This window comes from Neovison vison, chromosome 12, assembly GCF_020171115.1.
Source record: "Neovison vison isolate M4711 chromosome 12, ASM_NN_V1, whole genome shotgun sequence".
Taxonomy (NCBI): Eukaryota; Metazoa; Chordata; class Mammalia; order Carnivora; family Mustelidae; genus Neogale; species Neogale vison.
In genome coordinates this window covers 133,337,811-133,363,697 of record NC_058102.1, presented here as the reverse complement: position 1 = coordinate 133,363,697, position 25,887 = coordinate 133,337,811, and the positions used below count along the sequence as shown (strand labels likewise).

The following is a 25,887-nucleotide window of genomic DNA, read 5'->3' as shown; positions in this document are numbered from 1 at the left end:
TGTTATTAAAAGAAATAAAAAGCAATTCAGCAATCAAGCCACCTTATACTAACTGATTTGCCAGTACCTTCTTTGAAAAATGGATTGTTCAGGCTCCTGGCAAGAAGAATGGCTAATGTTAATGTTGGGGAGTTCTACCTCCGGACACACGCCTCAGCTCTGACACCTCTTTTTTGGTTTTCAGACAACATCACTGGTCTTTGCACAGTGGGACTTTGTGTCAGCATAACCCCGGGAAAACGAAACTTCAGGTCACAGCTGACTTCGGCTTCAACAGCTGACGCTTATTTAGAAATAGCAGACGACCCTGTGCTTCCAATCAACTGCAAAGAGGAACTTTCTAATGACAACCAGGCTGAGAAACTAAGCTGCTTTTTAAATAAAGTTGCTATTGTTACGATACTAAGTGTCCGAGGGTGTCCAGATGGTTCAGTTGGTTAAGTGTCTGCCTTCGGCTCAGATCATGATCTCAGGGTCCTGAGACTGAGCCCTGTGTTGGGATCCCTGCTCAGTGGGGTGTCTGCTTCTCCCTCTCCCTTTACTCCTTCCTCTTGTGCATGTGCACACACACACACTCTCTCCAATAAATAAATAAATAGATAGATAGATAGTAGGTGTACTAACCCACTTTACCCAAAAGAAGCAGTACCATCTGAGCAAGGGGGGCCCCTACCCTGACTCCACTCTTTAGGGGGTCCCTGCTCTGACCTTCACCCAGCCACTCCCCTACTCACTTGTGATATAGTGACATATATTGTCAAGTCATAGACTTGACATGCGACAAGTCTATGGGGCCAAAAGGATATGCCCACTTGGAGCCAATGACCCTCCCACATTTCAGTCCACACTCCACAAACCCAGGGCCTTGGAATTCCCTACCCAAATGACCATGAGACTCTGCCCTTCATCCATCTTCCTGAGGGCAGATGGCACTGTTAGAGTGTGCATCCTAGGCCAGAGGGTGGCAAGGGGCAGCTCTTTGCATGGGAGTGATGGGTTGCTTGAAGCCTACTTTCTGGGCTGGATGGTTCACATCATGCATGCAAGGCTCCCATGGGGCAGGATGGACGGGATGGGTGGAGGAAGTCCAGAGGCAGGCAATGAGCAGCTCCAAGAAACCACCTTGCACAGAACTCAAAGAAATCTAAGAATACTAGTCCAAACTTTTAGGTCATTATGAAGGCCCTAAGGTAGGAGGACAGAACACATTTAACTGCTTATTAATTTGACTTAGAACTTTAAATATCTAGATATATGGTATGTAAGCCTTCAATCCAGTCCTGCCCCAGGTCCTAATAAATACGGGGGGAGGGGGGGCTTGCACAGAGGCCTATTCTCCATTCCCTGTGGGATTCCATGTGGCCTCACACCCCATCCTTTTATTCTCTTCTCCTAGTCATCAGGCCTACTTGAAATGCAAATTAGAAATAAAAAAGAATTTCTTCAGACTCTTTCTCTTTGAGAAAGTGCTTAATTTTCTGGGACATTTGAAGCCTTGGGAAACTTTCTCAGTTATAGAATAGCCTCAGTTGTTAATGAGTAAAACATGACATCTCCCCTTCCTCATCCTGGATTTTCCTGCTCATCAGACCCCATCTCTGACAACTCTGTTCTTGGTGCTTAGGATATGGGGCTAACCACGATTCCTCAGCCCACAGCATTCTGGCTCTAGTTCACTGGCTACTGACCACCTACCTCTAGGCACCCAGCCAAGCAGGGTATCCCCATGTCACCCATCTGGCCTCTGCATGGACTTCACTTCCTAAAGAATGCTGGCTGCTTCTTTTATTTTCACAGTAGTTCCTAGGTACTCCTGCTCCTTCTGCCCATTCCATCTAGCACATAGCCACTGGCCTTGTATCTCACCTACAGTCTCCTTCCCTGGCTTAATTCCATTACAGTGTAGATGCTCAAGAAATGTTTGCTGGTAGTCCTTGAGCAAATGCCTGGGATCCTGGGGAACCTAGGGATGAAACCCTTACCCACTCAATTTGTCCTGAACCACTGCAGGTACCCTGAGGTTAGACTCCTAATCATACTTCTTTGAGTCCCTGCCCAAAACTTCTGAGATTATACAGCACCACTGTCCCAGATCGAAGTCTGGCCTGGCTCCAGTGGGATCACCCTGATCCAAGAACATCGTTGATGCCTTCTGGAGAGCTGCTACCATCCTCCCATGGGCCTCCATTGCTTCTCTTCTCCAGACTGATCTCTATGATGAAGCAAACTAAAAGAATGACAGTTACTACACTTTGTGTGGATGACAGCCTTTAATTCTCACCACACACTTCTAAGAACAAATTATCTCCATTTTCAGACAAGAAAATAGAGACTTGGTGAAGTTAGATGATTTGCTCAAGGGCCCACAGCTAAAAAGCAATGCAAGATCTATAAAAAGCTCCTCAAATTCAACACTCAAAACACAGATAATCATGTCAAAAAATGGGCAGAAGACATGAACAGACACTTCTCCGAAGAAGACATGCAAATGGCTAATAGACACATGAAAAAATGTTCATCATCATTAGCCACCAGGAAGATTCTAATCAAAACCACATCGAGATACCACCTTACACCAGTTAGAATGGCCAAAATTAATAGGACAGGAAACAAGTGTTGGAGAGGATGTGGAGAAAGGGGAACCCTCTTACACTGTTGGTGGGAATGTAAGCAGGTGCAGCCACTTTGGAGAACAGTGTGGAGATTTCTCAAAGAATTAAAAATAGAGTTACCCTATGATCCTGCAATTGCACTACTGGGTATTTACCCCGAAGCAGTGGAGTGAGGATTCAAATCCCAGCCGTCTGACTTTAGGACCCAAAGTGTTGGCCATTCCATGAGACTGCTTTCTGGGGAGAGGCAGTTTTGTAGAAGGCACATTTGAACAGAAAATGGCCTTGTTTATGAAGCTGAAAAAGGTCAGCGCAGTGTGGCAGGCCATCAGCCTGGCCCTGCACACCACTGTCCCAATAGCATTCTCCACAGCAGCCTCAGTGGGTCTTTCTGTCCTTGGCCATGGCATACTACCTTGATTCTGGGCCTTGATAATCCTGCACTATGGCTTGGAATCTCCCCTCCTGCCTCTCTCCCTACATGGTTGCTGGTGGGAAATCAAATTGCCATGAAACTATACTTAGCCTCCTTAATATGATGGCAAGATCCATAATATGCTGTTCATTGCATTATTTGCATCTGTTTGAACTAGTGTTGAAAAATTCTGGATGTGAGCATATAGGTCTTACTGATTCTGATACACTCTCAGTATTTAGTAGTGTGTAAGTTTTTATCCATCTTTAAGACTTTGGGGCCATCTCTCAGACTTTTTCAAGTTTCTTCTTTTTATCTCGATTTCATTTTTTAAAAAAATATTTTATTTATTTATTTGACAGAGATCACAAGTAGGCAGAGGGGTAGGCAGAGAGAGAGGAAGGGAAGCAGGCTCCTTGTTGAGCAGAGAGACCTATGCGGGGCTCCAGCCCAGGACCCTGAGATCATGACCTGAGCCAAAGGCAGAGGCTTTAATCCACTGAGCCACCCAGGTGCCCCTCTTGATTTCATTCTTAGCCAGTTTTGCTTGTTTGGCGTCTATTCCTCAAGTTTTGAGTTGGGGTGAGGTAATGATGAGTGAAGTGCATATAAACCAATGGCTTGATGCCACTGGCTACTGTACTGCTCCCAGCCAGGTAGACAAGGACCTCGTCCAGGAGTAGTGGGTGCCCACAGGGGTGAGGACTCCATCAGCTCTGACAGACCCTGAGATGGCAGGAATCAGCACAGTACCCCCAAGTCTGACTACAACGAACAGTACCCTTGACTATTATCAGTGGTTGCAGAACCTTCTCTCATATCATAACCTTTGGCAGATGGCATTTTGCTCATCATCTCTACTTCCATGAATCATTTTTCTGCAAGAACAAAGCCTAAAGCTCAGCTTTGTGTGCCAACAACGAGTACAGTACATTCTATTCAACAGCTTCAGTCATGATAGCAAAGTTAGATCGCACAGTGGCAGGGAAATGCAGTCTAATATAAAAGAAAAATAGGCAAAGTAGGCATTGATGGTCGTAATTGGATTCTTAAAAATAACGGAATGCTGGAAACTGACCAACCTGCCTGAAAATGCTCTTTAAATGAATCGCATACAATTACAACTACATGAACTGTGACTGGAAACATTTGTTTCTGACTTGTTTTTATTTTAATTAATATACTATTTTGAGAAGTTTCTTTTTCACCGGTTTATCTGAATGCGCTGTGACTCCCTGTCCCTATGCTCACCGCTCTATGGTCAGCCATAGGACCATTTCCCATGCAGATGCACGTCCCTTTTTCCTTTTGGACTTTGTGGACACCCACTGCTTAGAGAGTGCTTGCTTCCTCTCTACTCTTCCCCTGGCTAACCCCCACAGGTTTACCAGGTGAATGCTCGCACATTAGGTTCTCCGAGTAAATATCCCCGCCCTCCCTGTGCTCCACAGCAGCTGGACCTCTGCCCCATCTCAGAGTTTTCCAGACCCGATTCTAATCTCCCATTTCCTTTCCTTTCCCTCCAATTCTCTTTTCTTTTACTCTTATTTAGTTGCCTTTTCCACTGGTTTGTTTGGACCATCTGACTGCCTTCTACTGAAGATAATAATTTTCTACAATTTTCTTCTGAATCCTGCAGTTGATTAATTGTATTGATATATTGTCTAGAAGGTCTTTCAGATGCTATTTCTGGTCAGGTTCTGTTTTGTCATAAACACAATGCTGGTTTTTTCCCTTCACTCACCCTAAATCAGGGCAAGATTGCTCTGTAGTCAGTAACTGTCAGCAAGCATGATCTGTGGTTTGCCTAGAGCAGCACTCTCTCTGCATCTGTGTGCAGGATATTTTTGCCTTATGGTTAGAACTGTAGGGTTAACTGACTGCCCAGTTCCTACTTTCACTGCTCTTCTGACCTTGTGTTTTATGAACTAATGTGGTAATTACAAAACTAAACTTCTCAGCATACACCTTCACTAAGGCTCTTCTGTACTGTCGGGAGCATTTTGTGTACTGGGACTTAATCTTGAGATGGCATTAGTCCACGGTCTATGTCCTACACTGCTCTCATGTTAAAGCTGTAACAGCAAAGATAATCTTCATTTTTGTATTCTCCAAAAATAGTGCAGGTTACTCGTGTAAGCGGATATTCTACAACATCTGCTATCGCCAAGCAAACAGAGTGAATTCCATTAAAGTTTCATCATATAAGTCAATATAGGAAAGACTTTCAATATTTTGAAACTTTTTGAGAAGAACAAATAAATTGTTCAGAGTCTTAGCCTTTTCCTTTGATAATTTCTGGTTGAATCTAGTTCTTCATGCACAGTTTCTAACTAACACTTGACATAGTTCCTGGACAGTGCCCTAATCCAGCTGGGCCTGAAAATCAAGTCTGTAGGCTCACAGATGTAGCCCGGACTCAGGAGCGGAAGCAGGTATCAGTTAGGTACTACTCTGTTCTGGGATTCACCACTACGTGTAAATGATGACAAATAGCTAACAACCCAAATGAAACACAAGATGTATCTGGATTTTTGAATTAACTGCTTGAGACACTGCTTAAGGAGAAAATCTAAGGCACTTAAACAAAAGAATCTCCAGATTGTGCTTCCATAAGAAACTTCCTCTGGAAATACTCTTCTCTAGGATTTGTTATTCCTTTAAGGTGTAAGCTTAAAAAAATGTTCCTGTTAAAAACGATCAAAGGGTCTCAGCATACAGCTCTTACAAAGTGACTGTGGGTATTTCAAAATTACAAAGCCTCCCTTTTAGGAGTCATGATATCAACACAGGAATGGTCACAATCTACTTCAAGAACAAGTTGAAAGAGTCCTATGGTCAGCATGCTGAAATAGCTATTCACGTGGACCACTGATCAGAAAAGACAGATTATCCAACCAAACACTGAGGAAATGGAAATACTTAAAATCACCAACTTCAAGAGCACTTCCACTTCCAGTATGGTCTTTAATTGTGGTTGTCAATTAGAAGAATCGACTTATATGGTTTTTAAGAACATATTATTATCCAGAAGAATTCAGCAGGAGGATTTCTGCTTCCTCCTGTGATAAAGTAGCTTGCAGTTAGACCAAAGCTCCACAAAAAGAGCTAGAAAAGCTGGATTAAAAAACATCTGTGCAAAGGCTTTGGCGAGCAATGGAGGCAACCAGGACTCAAGGGACCAAGATCCAAGAGAGAAAAGAAACATAAAGAGGTGCGGAGACATTGTGAGAGCTACATCCTGTCCCCCCACCCCCAAGCCGGTGAGAGGCTAAGAATCACGGCACCTCACAGAAATGGATATTTAATATGGATGATAGTTCAGGTACTCAAATCTTTGGCAATAGAAAATTTGACTTAAAACCACAGGAGATACCTCTATACATTCACACAGAATAACTAAATTTATTATTTTTTTCATGGCAACACCAAGGACTGGCAATGATTTGGAATAATAGGAATTCTCATTCAATAATAATGAAGGCAAATCATGCAATCACTTTGGAAAACTGTTCAAACTTTATCCTAAGGTTAAATATGTGCATAAGCTGTGATCCTGCAATTGTACTTGTAGGTAAATATATAAGAAAAAAGCCTACATATGTTCAGCAAAAGACAGGGATGAGAGCCACTGATTTTGGGGAGTCTCCTTGTTACAGAAGCTGAGATGGTACCCTAAATAATATAGGCATTAAATCATGCCATTGAAGGTAGTTACAGTTTGAAAGCTTTGTACACTTGATCTCTGAACAACTCAGGGCCCATTTATACACAGATTTTTTTTTCAATAAGTACAGTACAGGACTATAAACATACTTTCTCTTCCTTATGATTTTATTAATAATGTTTTCTTTTTTCCACCTTACTATATTGTGAAAATACATTATATACTACATATAACATACAAAACATGTGCTAACTAACAGTTTATGTTATTGGTAAGGCTTCCCAGTCAACAGTAGGGAATTAGTAATTGAGTTTCTGGGGAGTGAAAAGTTATACACAGATTTTCAACTGCACAGGTGATTGATGGCCCTAACGTCCCCCTGAGCCCCCAATGTGTTATTCAAGGGTCAACCATACTTTTACTATTCAATATCTGTAGAAAGACAATAGTACTTAATTGCTTTGTTGTCAGTGCTACAGCACAAAACCTAGAGATGACTATAGAAAAAAGCAGGGAAAAGAATATTTTCTCATGAGGAAGCTAAGGGCATCCTTCTATTTCTGCCTCTAGTGATAGGGGACTTCTTTTTTTTTTTTTTTTAAAAGATTGACTTATTTTAGAGAGAGTGCACAGGAGGAGGGGTAAAGGGAGAGGATGAGAGAGAATCCTCGAGCAGACTCCCCGCTAAGGATGGAGCCCAATGCAGGGCTTGATCCCAGGGCCCTGAGATCATGATCCAAGCCAAAAGCAAAAGTTGGTCACTTAACCAACTGAGCCATTCAGGCACCCTGAGACTTTTTTTTTCTTTTTTTAAAAAATCTGTAAAATATAAAGGTGTCTGGATGTATCCAGTGATCTCCTCTGAGTCTAACATTCTTTGACTTTCCAAAAAGACTTAATGACTCTCCTGCAATTACAGTTGGCTGGAGGCCCCAACAGGAAAAGACCTCTAGTTCTGTGATATCCTCGTACATATGACTTGAAGGAAGGAGAACAATGCTTTTTATTATGTAGACTGTAGAATTAAATCACAATAAATAGTACATTTTCTAGGTGTTCTCTTTAGTTATCCCAGCATCGATAAGCACCAAATATGAGCAACAGCAAAAAGGAGTGTCTTTAAAACACGAAGCATTAATGATCCTTAGTGAATCATCAAGGTACAATGAATTAATGTAGCCAAATGGAAATAATAAGGACAGAAGAAGAGGATTAGTCAATAGACAGAGATGCTGAATCCAAAGAAACAAATTGGCTTCTTTTCTTTCTAAATCCTTCAAGGGCCTATTAGTTGACATGTGACCTAAGAGTTGGGTTTGTGTTTTTTGAAAGGAATGCATTTGTGCTATATTGTGAGATAATGAATCACGTTTATTAGTATACAGGTGACCCCAAAATAAAATCTTCCATCTTTATATGGTTTACCTATAAAAGTTATCTTACCTGGGGGTTTTTAAACACAGCATATTTTTCCTCTTTCTCCAAAAACAGCACTTTATTTTCTGTGTCTCTTGTCCAGTCTGATAAGACTTCAACAACATTTTCATGGTCTTCAAAAATCCTTTCTGATGAAACGAGAAAAAGCATTCTTAAGGACCCAAGACATTAGGCCTTCCAACAGAGAAATAAACTAGTACTGAGTTAAACACAATGCTTCCCACCTCTCACTGGTTTTTAGAAATCCCTAATTCTTACATGATGTCACACTGTAAAACCCCTATTGTATTTCTTCTTCAGTGTCAGGTCTTCAACTCCTTTGCCATAAAAAAACACAACAGATGAAAATACAATATCGTAGAATGGCCAGTCACTGCACTTTTTTCTTATTAGCATTTCTGACTTTAAATAGTCCCAGATGGCGGTAAACCTCCTATCCATGTGGAGGACCATGAAGTAGTAATTGGCCGAACAACTTTGAATGAAGCCGTGGGACATGAGATACGTGCTCTAAAACATCACCCCCTAAGACCCCAAAAATAATGTATCCATGTTGGAACTAAACCTAAACATAAGGAAGGTTTTAATTTCTCTATTTGACTCCAGGAGTTGAAAAGTACTTCAAGAGGTTATTTCACTGTAGAACTTTTACTTCAGGAAAAAAAAAAAAATTCACTGAAAGCTTCTAAGGCAGGCTATTCTGTATTCCACCAAGCTCTCCTGAGGGCGGGGGAGGGGGGAACTGCTCTGAGTGATCTTAACAATGAGAAGAAGGAGCAAGGGTATTTCTTTAATTGCCTTTTTATTTCTCTCTCTCTCTTTTTTTAAAAAAGATTTTATTTATTTATTTGACAGACAGAGATCACAAGTAGGCAGAGAAGCAGGCAGATAGAGAGGAAGGGAAGCAGGCCCCCTGCTGAGCAGAGAGCCCGATGTGGGACTCAATCCCAGGACCCTGAGATCACGACCTGAGCCGAAGGCAGCGGCTTAACCCACTGAGCCACCCAGGCGCCCTCTCTCTCTTTTTTTAAACTCCATCCATTTTGACCAACTGTCTTTTGCTCTTTGGGGCTGAGCCTCCTCAATTAGACAAAGGGAGTGGGGACAATGGAAAGGGAAATGAACACTGATGTACGGCAGAGTTATGCTATAAAGAAGCAAAGTCTAAAGGATATTAGCTATAGACACTCAGGCCCTCCCCAAATCGGCTCAATCTACTCATAAGCATGCAGTGAGAGTTATCATCCTGTCACTTTCTTTTCCTTATGGAGCCACCAGAGAAGTGGCAATGACAATGCTGTCATCCTCCAATGCTGTGGTCCCTTGCAACAATCTGAGTCTCTTCACCGCAGAGAAATGAAGAGGCAAGCATTGAATCTGACATAAGGGGAGTGATTTATGGCAAGTCTTTATAGCCTTGAACCAAATTCTTCTTAATAATAGGCCCAAACCCATCATATAGCAAACCCACAAACCCACAAACTGTGCTCCAGAAACTGTGTTTTTGGAGCACAGTCTCTCACGGGGGATGGGACTTACCGATCTGCAGCTCTGTGTAGATTTCGTAAAGACACCAGTCTACGTTGCAGTCACAATGGGTTTTCTCAAAAAGGTTGTCTAGAACATCTCGGGTCAGTTGCCGCTCGTCCACCATCAGTGACTTGGTGCTGTTATCATTCATGTGCACCTTGACAACAAGCTGGGGACAGAGTCACAGAGCAACCAGTAAATTCCAGTCACTGGGGAAGGCCACAGACATAAGGTTTCAAAACTGCTACTGTTTCTGTGAATTTAAGTAAGAATGCATTCTGGCAAAGTCACTCACTATTGAACTTGTATGCTCAGTACTTATTTAAGGTGCTAAGAATACAGGTGTAGAGAAACCAATTCACAAAAACAAAACGAAACAAAACAAAACAACTACACACATAGTGAAGTCCTTGCCCCGCCTTCAGACATTGCATTCTGGTGAAGGAGACAGAAAACAGAAAGAAATGCTGACTTCCTGCTTTTGTGACATCTTTCTGGCACTTGTCCAGGTTCATCCTAGAGCACAGAAACATGTCTTGATTGAAAGGGTATCTATAATAAATTCTATTTTGCCCAGCTGGATCTGTGTCCGAGTTCATGCAACCTGAGGGTTCTAACATAAAAGCAAGACCAAGCTGGTTACTTTACAACTCTTTTGAAGGTCAGGTGTACAAGCGACGCAGCGCCACTGGAGGTCTTACAGGGTCGAAAAGGTTGTGTCACAGCAGAACGTCTTTGAGATTAGAGGTGGATTAAGCAAAATGAATGAAGACTGAGAAACAAGCTATTATGGAGGCATGAAGGCAAATCAGTGATCAAATTTACTTTTCATTTCAGTTTTTAAAAATTCTACTCTTCTGATTTCAGTCAAATTAGTTGTTATCCCATTCCAAATCTAGAGGGTATGGTGGGAGCAGAGTTTACTTATATTCAATAAGGACACAGGATTTCACTGGCTTTTCCCAGGCAGCTTGGCTAAGTTATTAAATCTTCTGACCACCCCCTACCCCGAGAGACCATGATTCTGATGTAATGTAAAAGAATTAATTCATGATGTAATACAGCTAGGGTCTGGATTTTCTCTGACACCTGTGTATTTGTAGTGTATTTCTAATTATAGTAGTTGTTATTTATGAGTGTTACTGGTTATAATGGTGCTACATATCCAGTCTGCAAAAGCAACACTGGAAATGTGCCCACTCATTCACTATACAATTAGGTCTTGCGAAGATTTCCTACAAAACCTTCTGGGAAGAACTGTGCTTTTATTTTATTCCTTACCATGATCACTAATCCTACTTAATTAAGAGGGGAGCAGGTCTAGTTGGAGTCTGTCTTTGAATGCAAGGCCAGAAAGAAATGTTGTCTTTCCCTTTTCAGACAACAATACCTGACCACCGGCCGGCAGTGCTGCAACCACACACACTATCCTCAGCCCCAGGGGAGGCCTGGAAACGCCCCAACCAGAAACACCCGATACAACTCTGCTTAAATTTCTACTGTAACTTGAAAAGTGAAGGGTGAAATAGCTAAAGACAAGTTCTGCCCATTGTGTTTGTCTATGGTTGGTGCTGGCTACTTAAGTGAGACCTGTCACTATTAAAAACGTGCATGGGGTGTCTGGGTCGCTCAATATATTAAGCGTCTGCCTTTGGCTCCGGATGATCTCAGGGTCCTGGGATCGAGTCCTGCATCGGGCTTGCTGCTCAGTGGGGAGCCTGCTTCTCTCTCTCTCTCTCTCTCACACACACACATACACACACGCTCTCTCTCTCAGATAAATAAATAAAATCTTTTAAAAAATATGAATAGAGGGACTAAAGAGGCCATACAATTGATAACATTTTTCTTCCTCCCCAAAAGTTTGGGTCAGGTTCTGAGCCGCTGAGAAAGGGCCCCTCCTGTCCCACTTCCACCTAATCTGATCTTGAACACGTTCTGCAGTGAGCTGAACGAAGAGCCCGGCTCCTGAGGGCTGTTATGCAGAGTTACGGAAACCAAGCAAGGGTCTGGGTGGAGATAGAAATCTGGGCAAGGGGCTGGCAGGGACCACAAACTGAAGCGCATCTAGGCCTTCTCTTCTCAACACCTGCACACGGAGAGTCAAACACACAGACATCAGGGCAGGAAAAGTCCTCTCCCCAGGATCATTCAGATTAGACCTTTACTCCAGGTTTGTCTGGAAGATACTGTTTTTTCCCTTGAAAACCTGCAAAATCTATAGCCCAGAAACCTCTTGTTGAATAGTTGCTTTTTTTTTTTTGTATTGTATGTTTGTCTTTTGACATATTTAAAATGATAGGCCCAAGTGCCACAATGTCAGAAATACACTTATCTGACCTGAGAAATGAAGCATGGAGGGTTGCACAGAAAAATAGAAAATCCTCAAATAGCGAGCTTTCTTCACTATCATTTATTTTCTGTGTGTCGAAGGTATACCCACTGTTCTCTGCTAAGAATTATTGCTGTAGAGTAGCTATAGGTCCTAAGAAACACTGCCAATGTTAGGACTGAGAAGACTTAAACTCCCTGATGGAAAAATTTAATGATATCTGATCACATTTCATTTTTGTATAGGGATTCTTGAGAAAAAACATTTGTGTTTTGTTTTGTTTTGAATACAGAGCAAAAAACCTAAACCACATAATTTGACAATGATGAAAGGTTGTTTTTTTAAAATTTTTTTGGCAGAAATTGCAAACCAAATTTAATCCACATGTAGTTACAAATATCTACAATTACAGAACTTAGAAAATAAAAAAAAAACACAACAAGAGAACGCTGGCGACTTTTAGCAAGAAGAAATTATTTTTACTACTCTTAACAGCTTCTATCACATTTACAAGCTGAGGAGTAGCTATAACAACACATAATATTGCTAGATCCCAGTTACGTGATTCAGCAAGCAGAGCACTTTTCATATCGTTGCTGTTTGCTAGAGAGTAGAATGATGAAGCATGGAAAAACCTCCCTTTCTAAACTATTATAGTAAAGACTTTATGGTTTTTATTTCTCCTTCTTCTTTTGCCAGTTGTTAAATAAAAGAATATGCTAGACCTAAATCCTTCATAATTTTTTTTTGTTTCTGTGCTAAACATGTACACACAATTGTTTTCCTGTGTCACAGAGCTTTAAAACAAACAAACAAACATATGAAATTCACCAGTTTTCCATTTCCAAAACTTTGTAACCTAAGCTGTGCACATCACTGGCAATCAAAATGAAGTCCACACCCTACAGAACACTTGATGGCAAAGTCCTTCAAACAGGCTTGATTTCCACGTTGCAAGGTTAGTAGAAGCCCATCTTGGTTACTTCAGTAATGGGCAAGTATGTCTCGGTTATGCTCACAAGCTTTGTTTTAAGGGATACATTTGGAATGTCTGAAATCAAACCAAATACACAAGTTGGCTTCTTAATTTTCTCTCTTTCCCCACTGATCAGAATGGCTTCTGTTTTACATCTTCTTTGTAGAACGAAAATAGGTTGTGCTTTGGGTTTTCTGTTACCATTTACCCACCGAAGTTATGGAGAAGTTCTCTGGCTTTCTGACACGCTGCAGGAAACAGCTGCTATCTACCACCCCTCTCAGCCTCCAGGAGAAGCAAATCAACTGAATAAGCTAGTTGTCCTACCTTTTTATCTAACAATCAACTTCTCTTTTCACTTCCCCTCTGAAAATACAGCCAACGTGGCCCTCTTTTTATAAACAATCCAGTGGTTTAAAATAGTTAAGTAATTTCCTTTTGTGTTTTATCTTACAGGTAAAGTCAGTGGCCCAGGGCAGCCCACAGTTATGGACAGCAAGCTACTGTGCTGGAGTGGGCTGCACAGAGGGCCATCCTGCTTGTCATCCTTCCCCCTACAATCCATTTTCCACAAAGCAGCTAGGATGATCTTTAAAAACAAAATATTATCCCCAGTTGAAAACCCTCAAATGGGGGCGCCTGGGTGGCTCAGTGGGTTGAAGCCTCTGCCTTCGGCTCAGGTCATGATCCCAGGGTCCTGGGATGGCCCCACGTCGGGCTCTCTGCTTGGCGGGGAGCCTGCTTCCCTTCCTCTCTCTCTGCCTGACTCTCTGCCTGCTTGTGATCTCTGTCAAATGAATAAATAAAATCTTAAAAAAAAAAACAACCCCTCAAATGGCTTCCCAGTGCACTTATAATATCTTCCAGACTCTTCTTCGGGTCCGTGAGGCTGTGTGGCCTGACCTGCCTCGCTGACCTCAAATCCTCCTCCCTTTTCCCTCCTACTCAACGGCTCTCGGAGCAATGGCCATACAACCCTGCCTGGGAATGCTCCGCCAGCACACCCTTGGGGAGCTGGGCTCTTCTTGCTGCCAAGGTCTTTGCTCCAGTGCTGCCTCCTCAGAGGGCCTCCCCATCACGAGGTCCATCTACAAGTGACTTGGGCACTCTTCATCACTTTTTTCTGCTTTATTTCCTTCCTAACACTTACTCCTCCTCTAGAATTTAATTCTACATAGGCAGGGACTGCACCTAAACTGCTTTACCTCTGTAAACCCAGCACCTGTTCTATGACATGGGGATGCATCAGTGAAGAAAACACAAAATCCCTGGAAGAACTTCTGTGGGGGTGGGGAGTGGACGTAGGCAATAAGCAGGATAAACAAGTAGGAGGATATTATGTTGGACGGTGATGAGCACTGAAGAGAAAAAGAAGTAGGGAAGGGCTGCGGGTATTGGGGGTGTATGTGCAATGTCAGGTAGAGACCTGACTGAGCGGGGGACCAGACCTAGGGGAGGAACAGAGAAAACCCACTGGAATCTGGGAAAGAGCTTTCAAGGCAGCGCACGGTAAAGCACAAAGGTCCTGAGGCCAGCGCATACCTGGAGTGTGTGAAGAGCAGTGGCGAGACCAGGTAGTGAGAATGGAGTGCAGGTGGTGGGGGACAGGGGGCAGCCAGATCATCGAGGTGCTTTATGCTGCTGTGAGCACTGGGCTTTTCTGTGTGAGATGGGGTTCCGTGGGAGGCTTTAGCATGAGAGGGACGAGAGACAGGATAGGAAGTGGAGCACACACAGAAACGTAACAGTTCATCCACCGTAACAGGAAAGACTATGGACTCTCTGTCACAGGTGCAGGCAGGCAGGAAAGCAAATATGTCACGAGCTTATGGACCTTTCCTCTGAGTAATTCTATTTTCTCAGTGCCACAGGCAGCAACAGCATTAGCTGAGAGAATGTGGCTGAGGAAAGAGGTATCAGAGGTTTTAAAGGAGAGGAAAGAGGGATCATTTCTTTGGTGAGCGGGAGTGTGTGATTGTGCTGTTGGGAAGCCAGGCAGTGCCAAGAGCAGGTGAATGGGAGGAGAGCTGTGTTTCGGGTTTAATAAGGTTAGTACGAGGGGAGAGAAGGGCAGGGAAGCCAAGGATGTGTGATTCCGGTAACTGGCCACAGGATTTAATCAATGTAGAGAACTGGGAAGAATAATGTTAAAAAGTGCATGCATGTTTAAAATGAATGGGAACAGACTGGGTCTGGGAAGACCACATAGATGAACCCTGAATGTCTGGGTCCAGGGGTAGTCAAGGACTATTTACTGAATATCATTCAACATGTGCTGAACACCTTCATTCAAGGAACCAGGAGGGGTGCTGTAGGAACATAGTCTAATGCTCTTCACCCAACTAGAAGTAAAAATTTCTTACGTGGTGTTAGACCTGATACAGGCTTCAGGAAGATATTCAGGATATGTGTTTCATCTTTCTCCTAAGTAACCAAATTAACTGTTATTAACAGTTAACTGTTACTAGGTATGTGCTTCTACTGAGGTTAAATTCACATGTTTTTGTTATAATATATGTGTTCCTGGAAAACCTAGTCTACAGAAAACACACAAAATTGCAGGCTTATTGGGAAACTAGGATTAAGCAGGTCACTCAAAATTTATGCAGCTTTGAACCCAGAGTACTAGCCAAAACAACATTTGGGATCTCAGGACACAAGGAGGACATCTAGGGCGGGTGGCAGGGCTGTAGGCTGCCTGGGAGGTTGTCAAAATTGCACAAAGCAGTGGTGGAAATGCCAAGGTGAGGCCAGTGGGAAGCTGAGCTCTGACCCCTAAAGGTGCGTCCAGAAGGTGGCGCCACTTACTATTACAGAACACCTGAGCAGAACCCAAGAGGGTGTGCCCCCAAGGAAGGGAGCCCCGGGAATGGAAACTTGGAAGCTTCCACATTTACACTAACAGAGTCCTGATTTATCAGGCACAAATGAGCTAACTGATGTCACAGAAAGTAAAACTATGTGATTATCTCTACTAAAATTTTCACAAAATTACAACTATTTGGAAGACACCACTCGAAATTTTATTTCTTTTTTTTATCATCCAGCATAATACCATGTTATTAATTTAACTGCCCATGCAAACGTGATTCACAGCTTACCTTCTTCACCTTGGCCTCCTTCAGTTTTTCCAATGCTAGCTTAATTTTATCGGCCTTGGCCTGGGCTGCTTCTTCCTCCTGTAAAACAGCAACACATTCAACACAGTCCACTAGACAAGAGCAGTGAGGAGGTACCCATGCCATGGCTAACGTCTTAGTTACCTTATGCTGACAGAAGACTCTGTTGGGGGCATCAAATTTCACGTTTGATTTTCAGAATTTAAATGACTATAACAAAAATCTTCAGCCCCAAGATGTAGAAGACAGCCACACTTTGTATCTTGGGGCTAGTAGTAACTTCAAAGATTTTATGACAACTCTAAAAGTGCTTCACGTATGTGGTCCACACAAATCTCTGAGTGGCTCTAGACAGGGCTGACCTGAGGAATATGCTAATGAATCTCAAGGGATTTGAGCACTCCCTGAAATTACACACATTCTTCCGGATCAGCGTGCATTTTCTGGAACTCCTCGTTTTTACCCGATTCCTAAAGGGGTACTAACCTTGCTAAAAGTTAAGACTTAGACTCAAACTTATAATTCACCAAGAAAACACTGACCAAAACACATGAGTAGGGAGAAAATAGACTGAAATATTTTATGAGCCCCAAAGCCCTTTGATTTTTGTAAGCAAATATTCCAAGAATAGGATTAAGACTCTCTTATTTATTATTTTAAATTTAAATTCAATAGTCAATACATCATTAGTTTTTGATGTAGTGTTCAATGATTCATTAGTTGCATGTAACACCCAGGGCTCATCACATCACATGCCCCCCTTAACGCCTATCACCTCGTTACTCCATCTCCTCAACCCTCCTGCCCACCAGCAATCCTGTTTGTTTCCTGGAGTCAAGAGTCTCCCATGGTTTATCTCCGTTTCTGATTTCTTCCCATTCAGTTTTCTCCTACTTATTTACAATGATGAGGAAATGAGCTGTTCTGGTTACATCCCAATCACTTGAAAGGAGATATACATCTTCTTACACCAATGATCCTTAAATTTTTTTTTTTTTTTGAGCCACCGACCCCTTTAGGAATATGTTGAAAGCCAGAAAGCTCATAAAGCTTTACGCGTGCATTCAATTTTGCATGTAGTTTCAGGAAATCATGGCCTCCTAAAAATCTTCACGGATGCTACCTTAAGAGCCTCTGCTCTTTCAAATGGCAGTTGTTGAAGAGTCAAGAGAGAACAAGTGTTGGGGAGGATGTGAAGAAAGAGAGAACCCCTCTGCACTGTTGGTAGGATGGTAAACTGGTACAGCCACTATGGAAAAAAGTATGGAGGTTGCTCAAAAAATTAAAAATATGTATGATCCCAAATTTCCACTTTTGGGTATATATCCAAAGAAAATGAAATCACTCTTCGTGTTCACTGCAGCATTATTCACAATAGCCAAGACATGGAAACAAGCTAAGTGTTAGATGAATGGATAGATGAATGGATGGATAGATGAATGGATAAAGAAAATGCAGTAGAGGTACAATGGAATATATTTTTCCATAAAGAAGAATGAAATCTTGCCATGTACAACAACATGGGTGGATCTACAGGGTTTATGCTAAGTGCAATAAGTCAGAGAAAGACAGGTACCATATAATCTCACTTATATGTGGAATCTAAAAAAGTCAAACTCACAGAAACAGAAAGTAGAATGGTGGTTCCAGTGATTGGGATGGGGTGGGGAAATGCGGTGATGTTGGTCAAGGGTACAAACTTCCATTTATCAGACAAATAAGTTATGGGAATCTAAAAATGTACAGCACAGCTACTATAGTTAACAACACTGTATTGTGTACTTGAACGTTGCTAAGAGAATATATCTTACGGGTTCACACCACATACATGAGCATGTACACACATGCACACACACAAAAGTAATGTGAAGTGCTGGAGGTGTGTCTAACCTTCATATAAAAATCATATTGCAGTACATATGTGTATCAAAGCATCATGTTATACACCTTAAAATTATAGAGTGTTATATATTGATTAGGAAGTAAAGCTGGGGAATAAAAGAGTCTCTGCATGGATCACTAATTTTTAAATAATTTTCTACAATAAGCACACAATAGAACAATGCACATGATAGAGTATGACAATATTTGATTTATATTTAATAATTATTCATTCAAAAGACACTGTAGGAACTTTCAGGGTTACGAGGGTCGTAATTATGACCACCATCACACAGTACAAGAATGTGCAAGTCACAGGAGGCAGAGCAGGGTTCTTACTTTTAAGTATTTTTCAAGTGGCTTACCATAAGGAAAATCCTTAAAAGTGCTCTTTTTATTCTATAAAAGACATATTATAACTTAATGTCCCAAATAATGACGATATAAATTTCCCAGATGTATGGCTTCCCAGTGTTCAGAAATTTGAGAATACCGAGACTCATCACCTGCTTGGTCACAACTGCCCCACCCAAATACGACACTACAAATGATTCACGGGTATCTCTGCCCCACTGAACAGAGCTGCCAGATTCAACAAAATTCCATTTAATTAAATTCAGAAGCATGTAAGGAATGCTTACAATTCTTTACGTACCAGACTAGCACATGGACACAGACATGTATTTATCAGCTTCACAGTTAATGCCAAGGTAATAAGTATTGAGTATTGTCAAACTGAATATTGTCAGGGAACATTGCATACAAATATAAACTTTAGCCAAGCTCTATTCACTCCTGAATACGACCCCAATAATATTCTTTATACACACCAATGTCTTTTCATGGAGGATTCTGGCTTTGCAATGAGTGTACTTGGTATCCTTGTTTTTTAAGTATCTCAGAACTCCAGAGACTTATAAATGTAACTGTCCTTTTTGAAGAAAGTCAAAGATCATGGGAAGCAGAGGTAGCAGAGTGAAGAGTTCTGCCATCTTTGCCCCACACACTTACCTGAGAGAGAGGTTCCGGCGGTGGTGGTGGCGGAGGAAGGTCTACCATGGGGTCAGCTGGTGGGGGAGGTAAGTCATACTCATAGTGGCTGACACTAACTGCAGCGACATTTGCTCCATAACCAAGAGCCCCTGCACCGCTGAAGTCTGGCATCTCCAGGGATGTGGGAGGACGCTGATTCTGAGACGACTCTTTCTGTGCCTGGATTGTCCTCTGCTCAGCCTCGCTTATATCTGCCACCAGATCCGCCATGAGAGCATCTAAATCTTGGTCTTCCAATGCATTTAAGGACTCTGATGGGGGAAAATCATGTTAAGGATCAAAACAACAATTTCTACTGGGAAAAACTGAAAGAAGGCCATTTTCAAAAGTGATATTTGGGTACTGGTGGTCAGGGGCTGGGAAACAGGGAGAGGCTGGCGAAAGGTGTAAACTTTCAGTGGTAAAGATGAATAAAGCCTGAGGATCTAATGTATCTAACACGGTAACTGTCGTTGGTAACACTCCTGTATAAGTGGAATGTGCTGAGTGAGTAGAACTTAAATGTTCTCAACAACAATATCAAAGAGGTGATGGATGGGTTAATTAACTCGATGGAGGACATCTTTCCCCAGGGATGCATAGATCAAGTCATCACACTGTACACGTTAATGTCTTACAATTTTGTCAACTAAGCCTCAACAAAACTGAATTCCTCCCCTTCTGTCCCCCCACCAAGTAAAAGGAGGACAGTGTGTTTGCTACCCTCACAGATTAGCTATAAAGTCGATCCAAGCATGTGATTTGCTAAGTAGGAATTCTTGTATATTCTGGTGCAAAGTCTGAGAGTTTTAGAAGTTGAGGAGGGGAGATGTTGGGAACAGACAGAGGGGAGTTTTCCCTAGGTCTTAGGAGGACAGACAGACTACCACTGATATATGTACTTAGAAGAAAATAGGTCTCAACCAACTGGGGTTTAATATGATTTAAGACCTGTGGTAAGGGTAACGCCTCTGTAGCGACACCATCTAACTACAGAAATTCTCAGATTCAAAGAACGAACAATTAATGATAAACAGCAGTAAATAAAGCACTGATGAGGCTGAAGTAAAAAACAATTTTTAAAAATTGGGGTTATGCGGTAAAGACTTCGTAAGATGATGAGCTGCGAGGTAAGTTTTTTTAAAAAAAGGGCAGACGTAGATTTTCAGAGTGAGGGTGAGGGAGGACAGTTCTCACTGGAATTTCTCCCATGTGTGATTGGCGATCAGACACGAGATCCTGAAAGCTGACCTACAGTGAAACCTAGAGGGAGTGGGCTCAGTGAGCAGTGTTAGCAGAGTGCTCCGGCATTCAGCGGATGGCAAAGGTAATGAACACAGGATGGGCACGATGGAAGTAATCCACGAGGAAAAGGAGTCACCTTCTGTGTGCAGGATGGACTGGAATGAGTAAATGCAGCCTACTTAGCAACAGGCATGAGGCTTTGCAAAAGAATTTATTGCCACACATTGTAATAAACACCACGTGGCATACTGTCCACATGTTAATAGTTCTAGTGTATACAGCACTTAGACTAAGGTCTGGATCTCCAGTCTGAGTGAAAATTTATTTTCTTCTAAGCGATGTTTGCATATGACTTCTTCATAAAATTAAATTAACTTAACAATTTTCAGAGAAAATCTATGTAGAACAAATGAAGCACATTGACAATTTCCTAATGCCAGCAATTACACTGTGACGGTTGCCATCTAAGCAAATGATTTTAATCCTTCATAAAAATTTTAGGGATAAAGTTCCCATAATAATTCTCATTTTAACAACTTCCAAAGCAAATCATAATTCCCACTTTATCTATATAGAATTGAGCAATATAGAATTGGGGAATAAGAATGACGTGGATTCAGGGACACCTGGGTGGCTCAGTTGGTTAAGCAGCTGCCTTCAGCTCAGGTCATGATCCCAGCGTCCTGGGATCGAGTCCCACATCGGGCTCCTTGCTTGGCAGGAAGCCTGCTTCTCCCTCTGCCTCTGCCTGCCATTCTGTCTACCTGTGCTCGCTCTCTCTCCCTCTCTCTCTCTGACAAATAAATAAAATCTTAAAAAAAAAAAAAAAAAGAATGACATGGATTCTGTTCAGAAGTCTGTCACTAACTCTCTGAATGATTTTGGGCAAAGTAGTTTTAACTCATTTTAGCAGTGTTTTAAGCAAAGAGAGTAAAATACTTATTTCTTTTCTAATTCCCAACACATTTAATTTTTAGTACATATTAGTACTTTTTAATGGTTTTGCCCTAGACCCAAATTGTGCCGCAGGTGTATGTCTTATCTCCTTAAGGACATGAGCTTTTTGCTACTGTACTTTAACATTACTATGTTTATATACTGCTGGGTTTCTTTGTTTCTGTCATTTTCAGTAATTTTTGGAAATTAAGTACTGAGTGCTTAGAAGAATTAGTTGCCTGTCATTGTAGTATTCTTAATTTTAATTAAATTGATTAAAGCTCAGCCACTGTGAGTGTGATAAGGCAAATCTGCATTGTTTACATGTACGAGTATACATTATTTATTAATGTCACACAATATAACAAAGTGTATTGCTTTTTTTGAAATGTCATGAGTGTTACCATCATTCATGATGGAAATGACTGATGGAACAGTAAATTTTTATGACAAACAGAAAAGAAGGTGAAAAAAGAAGTCAGAAAAGATGTATTATAATTTATCCAGATACAGGCAATGGCACCTAAGGGTTTATAAAAATATTATTGAAAATAACAGAAGCAATGAAACCCAGTGAGTGACAGAAATAAAACTTGGAATTTGGGATTTTGGGGCCCTCTATTATTCTGTTTATGCCCTTTTTTGGTGGGCATTGCAAAATCTTTGGAAATATTTCTCAAGGGTTGCAGTGAATTCTCATTAACTTGGAAGCAATTACTTCAAGATTCATTGCAATTTGAATAGCACATGAGCTAATGTTTCCACACTAAATAAGAAGAGAGATTTTGTTAATAAAATAATGTGACCATCTCAGGGACGACAGAAAAGATGTCAGAGCAAATATATTACATATTAATTATATATCAATTAAAATATATTTTGAAGCATCCGTTCATATATTAAGCAATCATTTTGAAATGGATAATTCATTATTACCCTTGAAGGGACATTTCCTTATTAATAGTTTTGTTACACTACTGTACCTTATTACTCTAAGGATAGAAATGAGGAGAAACTCCCGTTACTTAAAAAAATAGTTTTGATATTTTACATAAATGCAGAATAGTATTCCCTTTCATTATAGGCAAAAATATCTTCTTGGGCCCCAATTTAATCCAGACACTATAAAACACAGTCTGAAATCCAGGACTTTAAAACATCCAGGTTCCTTACATTTTTGTTTTAAATCATAGTTTTGTACAGATTTTAGTTACTATTATCCTCTCAAATTACTTAAGAAAAAAGAAATTATTATGCTTACCATTTAAATCTTTAAAACCCACACTGTAGTTAAATTCAGCCCCGGGCGGTTTGGGGTCAGGAGGAGGAAGAGTGTCAACTCCTAAGCTCTGTGAAAACAGATCCCCGCCCCCAAAGTTATTCACCATACGAACATGTCTGGAGTATATTTTAATCATTAAGAGAAAAGTCATTTATTATTTACACATTTTCTTTCTGAATACGTTCTTTAAAAACTGTACTCTTACATGAAAATGTTTTATGTGATTTTTTTCACCTACAGAAAACTGTAACTTAAAATTGTTTTACAAGGTGCATCCTGAAACAAACCAGGTCAACAGAATAATGAGCATGAGATAGTTCATTTTTATAAATAACAAAAAAAGATCTGTAGTGGCGCATTTGTGACATGTACACTGTATGCAATTCTGGAAGGACTTTAGTAATGACATCAAAGAAAAGGACTGTCTAGTTACTTGGAAGATAAAAGCTGTTTCAGGATGAATCTGCCATTAGATAGTAAACTGTTACACTCTTATTTAATAAAATCCTTGTTAAAAAAATTAAGACAGAATAAGTTATTAGTTGTGTAAATAATGGTTTTTAATTGAAAAAGTACCTTCCTGTATGATTTAAAAGCTATATTACTAAATTTTCAAAAATACTTTTAGGTCTATAGTTTGAGATGTGCTTCCCCCACTCTGAAACATGAACAGTTTCATACAGTGAGTGCATCCTTTCATGTTAATTTGATTTGGTAAATAATATCCTGGTTCATGTCTTAAATTTCTGAACGAAGAGAATCATTGTATGTTTGAGAATAAAGTAATGGGATACGCTCATTTATAAGTAGAAACAACAGAAAAAAAGACCACTAATCAAGAAGTTAAAACAATCAAAGCAAATCAGAATCAAAGGTAAAAGGTACGGAAAAGTGACTGCCGTTCCAGAATTCAATCTGAAAAACAGAATCAGCAAAATTGTGAAGAGGGGAGGCTGACAGATGAGCTAAGGGGCAAATCCCAGAACAAAAAAATTAGTGAAAGTACAAAGAAATTCATTAGTGAGTTCGTTTGCTGTGACTAAGAAGTCTAACATCACAATTAGGGCACAATTAATCTTTGTTCAGGATATAATTTACTATGGTATTCAAAGAAATTAGAAGTAGTTCTCTAACAAAATATTAACACATAGATGTTTGATAAGACAGACTTCCAATAAAATATGGAAAGAGAGAAAAGAGGAGACTGATTTCCAGAAGGAGCGCCCTTCATCATAGGAAAGTCACTCAAAGCCCAACATGAAGTGAAGAATGTAGCATGCTCTCCATGTGTCTGGTGATTTTAGGTGATATACAAAAACACAAACAATTAAACTTTAAATTATCATGTACCTCTTTGGATGTTTATGAAAAAATTAAGTTATAACATCTAACCTACTTGAGATTAAAGTATAATTTAAAAAATCAATTAAAGGCAAATATTAAGAAAAATAATAGGACAAATGGGTTGCAACATAGCAAAAATCATGAAGGTCATATGTGTATGACTAAAGATTGAGAACACTGCTCTGCATATGCATATCGGAAATTATTTCATCAGAAGTTTCATAATGGTGACTTTCTAATTCTTCACTCCTTTTATATGTTTAATTGGAATTCTATAATAAAGAAGAACTTTCTTGGGCATCTGGCTGGCTCAGTCCTTACGGTGTATGACTCTTGATCTCAGGCTTGTGGATTTGAGCCTCATTTTGGGTGTGGAGATTTTTTTTTTAAGATTTTATTTATTTATTTGACAGACAGAGATCACAAGTAGGCAGAGAGGCAGGTGGAGAGAGAGAGGAGGAAGCAGGCTCCCCACTGAGCAGAGAGCCCAATGTGGGGCTTGATCCCAGGACTGCGGGATCATGACCTGAGCTGAAGGCAGCAGCTTAACTCACTGAGCCACCCAGGTGCCTGGGTATAGAGATTATTTAAAAATAAAATCTTAAAAAAAAAAAAAAAAAGAACTCTCATCAATCATTTGTTTAGTCTGAAATATAGTTTGACTGGGACCATAGAAAGACTGAGTTTTATAAAAGCTTGGTTCTTTATCAATTTTCAGAGTGATAAGTTAATGTTCTGTCAATTTCCAATGATGACTGATAAAGTAATTTTGTTTTTGTTATTTTTTGTTATTCTTGTTATTTGTTATTCTTGGTATCAATATGAACTCACAGTTTAATTTGTTTTTGCCATGTTAGATATTTAAAATTTTTATTTTTAAATATTTCCCTCTTTCATGGTTTTTGAGTGTCCTATTTTCCTTAGGAAGGGTAGCACATCTTAGTACTGGATAAACATTTTTCTCATATTTCTTTCTATATATATTTAACATAATTTAGATCTTTGACTCATGGAACTCATTTTGATATGAGGTATGAGGTAAAAATCCAGCTTTTGATTTTCCAGACATTATCTCAACACAATTTATTAAACAATTCTCTTTCTTTCTACTTATTTAAAATGCCACTTTTATCATATTTTAAATTCTTGTATATATTTGAATCTAGTTCTGCTTCATGAATCTTTCTAAATGCAGTATTACCTCTTCTTTTTTTATATTTTCATGGATATTTGTCTATTTAAATCTTTCTCACATAAATAGTAGAAATGGCATGGTTCCCCTTCTACACAAAAAATTCAGTTAATATATGTATTGGTTTCTGGACTTTATGTCTCACTATGCACAGATATAAATATACACACATACACAATTTCTATATCCATGACATACATGTATGTTTACACGTATATATATATACACATGCACAGACACACACACATATGGAGAGAGAGAGACAAAGAGATGGACATAGGGAATGATAATGCAAATGGAGTAATATTAATTAATGAGAACTCTCGGAGAAAAGAAAATGGGAATTCATTGCATTATTCTTTCAACTTTTCTCTAAGCTTGAAATTATTCAAATTATTTTTAATTTGATTAATGTTATATTTTATATAATAACATATATTAATATATTAATACATATTATATGACATATAATAATTACATCCAATTATTTAAATTAAAAAAGTTAAAGTCATTATTATATTCTAGTTTCCTTTAATTTTGCTTATTTTGGGAAATCCGGAAGTCTAGGTTCAATCCAACCATTTCAACAACACTGCAGCTTCAAAGAAAGACTATTGCACAAAATTCACAAGTGAGGATAAAAATACAGCTTTTCTAATGGCTCAGAAAACACTCAATAATCTCAAAGGGAACTTGATAATGGCTGGATTGAAGCTTAGGTTTTAGACTCAAGGTCAAAGTGGGGTCTTTTCTTCACCATGAAATCTTGAGGCCTATCTGTTGGGAGAAGTGCATTAGCCGAGGAAGCCCTGTGACCATATCCATTTGAGCATGATAAAGAAAGAGCAAACACCATCAGGGTCTTGAGGGGAGGCAAGGGTCCAAGA

General features: G+C 40.1%; 1 protein-coding gene across 1 annotated transcript in view; it reads right to left on the bottom strand.

Moving 5' to 3' along the window:
- The window catches only part of LOC122892556 (amyloid beta precursor protein binding family B member 1 interacting protein), a 109,180-nt gene that overhangs the window by 34,407 nt on the left and 48,886 nt on the right, over positions 1–25,887 (bottom strand). Inside the window, exons 3-7 of the mRNA XM_044229208.1 lie at positions 22,444–22,531; positions 18,981–19,273; positions 16,071–16,148; positions 9,671–9,830; positions 8,138–8,259 (exon numbers count right to left, since the gene is read on the bottom strand). Of these exons, the coding sequence (XP_044085143.1) occupies positions 8,138–8,259; positions 9,671–9,830; positions 16,071–16,148; positions 18,981–19,273; positions 22,444–22,531 (741 nt within the window). The remainder of the gene's footprint in view (positions 1–8,137; positions 8,260–9,670; positions 9,831–16,070; positions 16,149–18,980; positions 19,274–22,443; positions 22,532–25,887) is intronic.